Source organism: Neopelma chrysocephalum, unplaced genomic scaffold, assembly GCF_003984885.1.
Source record: "Neopelma chrysocephalum unplaced genomic scaffold, ASM398488v2 Primary Assembly neopelma1_90548, whole genome shotgun sequence".
Lineage (NCBI taxonomy): Eukaryota > Metazoa > Chordata > Aves > Passeriformes > Pipridae > Neopelma > Neopelma chrysocephalum.
In genome coordinates this window covers 1-3,305 of record NW_020919365.1, presented here as the reverse complement: position 1 = coordinate 3,305, position 3,305 = coordinate 1, and the positions used below count along the sequence as shown (strand labels likewise).

Below are 3,305 nucleotides of genomic sequence, written 5' to 3'. Positions count from 1 at the left end.
GAGACACCTCTGTTGACTCAGCTGAGTCCCTTCTCTCAGGGCAGGTGAAGGAGATCCCTCCTGGGCACTGTCTGGGTTTTCTGTCTAATGATGGGACATGAAAAGGGGACTCTTGAACTTGACTCTGTGTCTGTTTGGACAAATGACAGTGCTGAAAGAAGTGTCTGTTCCCAGCTGAGAGAAGGAACATCCTGATTTCCTTCAGCTGTGTGCCAGCAGGTTCCCCTGGAGCCCCAGGGACAGCTGGAGGGAGCCCAGAGGGGCAGAGCAAGGGCTGCCTGGGGCTGTTGCTGTGCTGCTGAGCTGGGCCGGGCTCCTGGCACACAGGGAGCTCCTGGCAACCAAGAAGAGCTTCAAAGAGACAGCTCTGCTGGTGAGCAGCTCCTCTGCACAGCCCAGCAGGGCTGAGGGCACTGCCAGGGCAGCTCAGGGACACCAGCAGGGCACAGACAGAACTTCCAGGGGCTCAGCACTGTCAGGAGGCCTGAGAGCTCCCTGCAGGAGGAATCTTGGCAGGGCTGCACACAGTGAGTCTGTGGCTGCAGGGCAGTGCAGGGGCAGCTCCTGGAGGCATCTCCTAAAGCTGGCCCAGCCCCAGCTGATGGGATGGGTGAGCAGGGGGCTGTTTTGTGGCAGTTTGGCAGAGCTGTGAAGCCGGGGGTGCAGCCAGGGGTGCCCAGGGCTGTGGGGCAGAGCAGGGTCCTGCAGCCCAGGGCGCTGTGCTGGGCAGGGACTCTGCTGCCTGCCAGGGGCAGCTCTCAGCCGGCCCGGGGAGCTGCTCCCAGGGCTGGGGCACAAGGGCTGTGGCCAAGGAGCAAACCTGGAAGCTGAGGGAGGATGTTTTCCATGTCTTGGTGTTGCAGGGTCAGACCTGCTCACAGCCCCAGACCACTACACCATATTGAATGGAGAATCTTTTGCAAAGCTCAGAAAAGACAGGGGCTACAGGAAAGGAATTAGTCCTGAGGTGTGTTTCCTGCTTAGGCATTGTAGCAGAGACATTGTTCTCTCAGTTCAGGAGGCTGCACTGAAATTCCAACTCTTTTACTCTCAGAGATGAATATTTCAGGCAGGATCAGAGATGAGCACAGGATCCTGGGCAGTGCTGAGCCTTCCCTTGGGGGTGGGCACTCTCCTGTCCCAGCCCTTGGCTTCTCTGTGGGAGGGCTCCTGTCCTGCTCCGTCCAGCACAGCTGCACCTCTGGGCTGGCACAGGGGACACTTCACAGAGCTGCCCTTTCAAGCAGCGCTGCCCTGCTCTCAGCACAGATCTTGGTGGGGTTTTTAAAGATGAATCTGTGTGTGAAGTCATCTTCAAGGCAGCCCAAGGGAAAGTGCAGGGCAGATGGGAAACAGACTAAAAGGCACTGCAGCTCTCCTGGCTCTGCAATAAGCAAGGGAGAGCTCAGCCCTTCTGCCTGTCCTGTCTCAACACTCTGCAGATTTCTCATCAGAAAAATTTGACCCTAAGAAAACACCCCCAGGTGTTACAATTGTAACCAAAAAACCCAGTCAAAATTATTTGAAGGATACTCTGTGCCTCTCTCCTGCAGCCCAAATTGCTTCAAGACAACAGTCCAGGAACTGAACTTTTCCATCAAAGCTGGGTTCCATGTGACATCCCCTGTGATCATGAGAGCTGTCCCAAACCAGCTCCATGTCAGCACTGCAGCAGAGCAAAGCTGAGTCCTTGGCAGCACATGGCCAGAGCTCCTGCTCCTCACAGCACCCTCAGAGAGCACAAACCAGAGAAAAGAAATGCCTTGACCTGGAGGGGATTTCCCTGAAAACTGCCCTGGCTTTGCTGAGAGGGGCCTGTCTTAATTGTTCTCTGTGCTTTCCTTTTCTGAACAGACCCTGTGCTAAGGAACAGCAAATGTCCAACAGCAGCTCCACACCCCAGTTCCTCCTCCTGGCATTGGCAGACAGGCGGGAGCTGCAGCTCCTGCACTTCTGGCTCTTCCTGGGCATCTCTCTGGCTGCCCTCCTGGCCAACGGCCTCATCCTCAGCGCCGTAGCCTGCGACCACCACCTGCACACCCCCATGGGCTTCTTCCTGCTCAACCTCTCCCTCACAGACCTGGGCTGCATCTGCACCACTGTCCCCAAAGCCATGCACAATTCCGTCTGGGACAACACAACCATCTCCTACCATGGATGTGCTGCACAGGTCTTTTTCTTTTTCTTCTTCCTCTCAGCAGAGTTTTTCCTCCTCACCACCATGTGCTACGACCGCTACGTTGCCATCTGCAAACCCCTGCACTACGGGACCCTCCTGGGCAGCAGAGCTTGTGCCCACATGGCAGCAGCTGCCTGGGCCGCTGGGTTTCTCAATTCTCTGCTGCACACAGTCAATACATTTTCCCTGCCCCTGTGCCAGGGCAATGCCCTGGGCCAGTTCTTCTGTGAAATCCCACACATCCTCAAGCTCTCCTGCTCACAGTCCTATGTCAGAGAAATTGGGCTCATGGTGGTTGGTGTCTGCTTAGCATTTGGTTGTTTCATTTTCATTGTTTTCTCCTATGTGCAGATCTTCAGGGCTGTGCTGAGGATCCCCTCTGAGCAGGGACGACACAAAGCCTTTTCCACGTGCCTCCCTCACCTGACTGTGCTCTCCCTGTTCCTTGGCACTACAGCATTTGCCTACCTGAAGCCCCCCTCCATCTCCTCCCCATCCCTAGATCTTATTCTCTCAGTTCTGTACTCGGTGGTTCCTCCAGCACTGAACCCCCTCATCTATAGCCTCAAGAACCAGGAGCTCAAGGATGCCCTGAGGAAACTGATAACTGGGTGTTTTTCAGAAGCAAGAAACTCTCCTTTTTTTGCATGTTATGTACCTCATTAAAGGCCAATCCTTTCATGGACTTCGTTAAAGGCCCACCATATGTTTTCTATTTTTTGATCCTAGTAGGGGTGTTTGTGAGAATTTCTTCACACCAAAAAATCTTTATATATATAAATATATATAAAGAGATATTTAATTATATATCCATATATATATCTTTATATATCCATATTTGCAATTCAGTGTTTGCCTTTCTAGCCTGGCCCAGAGGCTGTACAAATTGGGAATTGTACTCACTGTGTGCTTAAACCAAATAAAGAACTCTGCAATGACTTGTTTGCCTGACATCTTTCCTCTCTGACTTCTCTGCAGCTGCAGGGTCGGTGCCTCTGTGCAGAGCTGGGCCAGAAAAGAGTCCCAGCAGAGCAGCACTGCCAGGGAGCAGCAGCCCTTCTCCTGCGGGGCCTCCTCTCCCTTCCCTTCCACACTGTCCTGCAGAGCCCTGTGTTGTTGGAGGCCT

At 53.8% G+C, this 3,305-nt stretch overlaps 1 protein-coding gene across 1 annotated transcript; it reads left to right on the top strand.

The window, feature by feature from the left end:
- Window positions 1–1,876: 1,876 nt before the first annotated feature.
- LOC113979921 (olfactory receptor 14J1-like) lies at window positions 1,877–2,782 on the top strand (the record flags this gene model as incomplete). Its single annotated transcript, XM_027707200.1, has 1 exon — window positions 1,877–2,782. A coding segment is annotated over exon 1 (906 nt), but the record flags the coding sequence as incomplete, so codon positions are not given.
- Window positions 2,783–3,305: the final 523 nt, after the last annotated feature.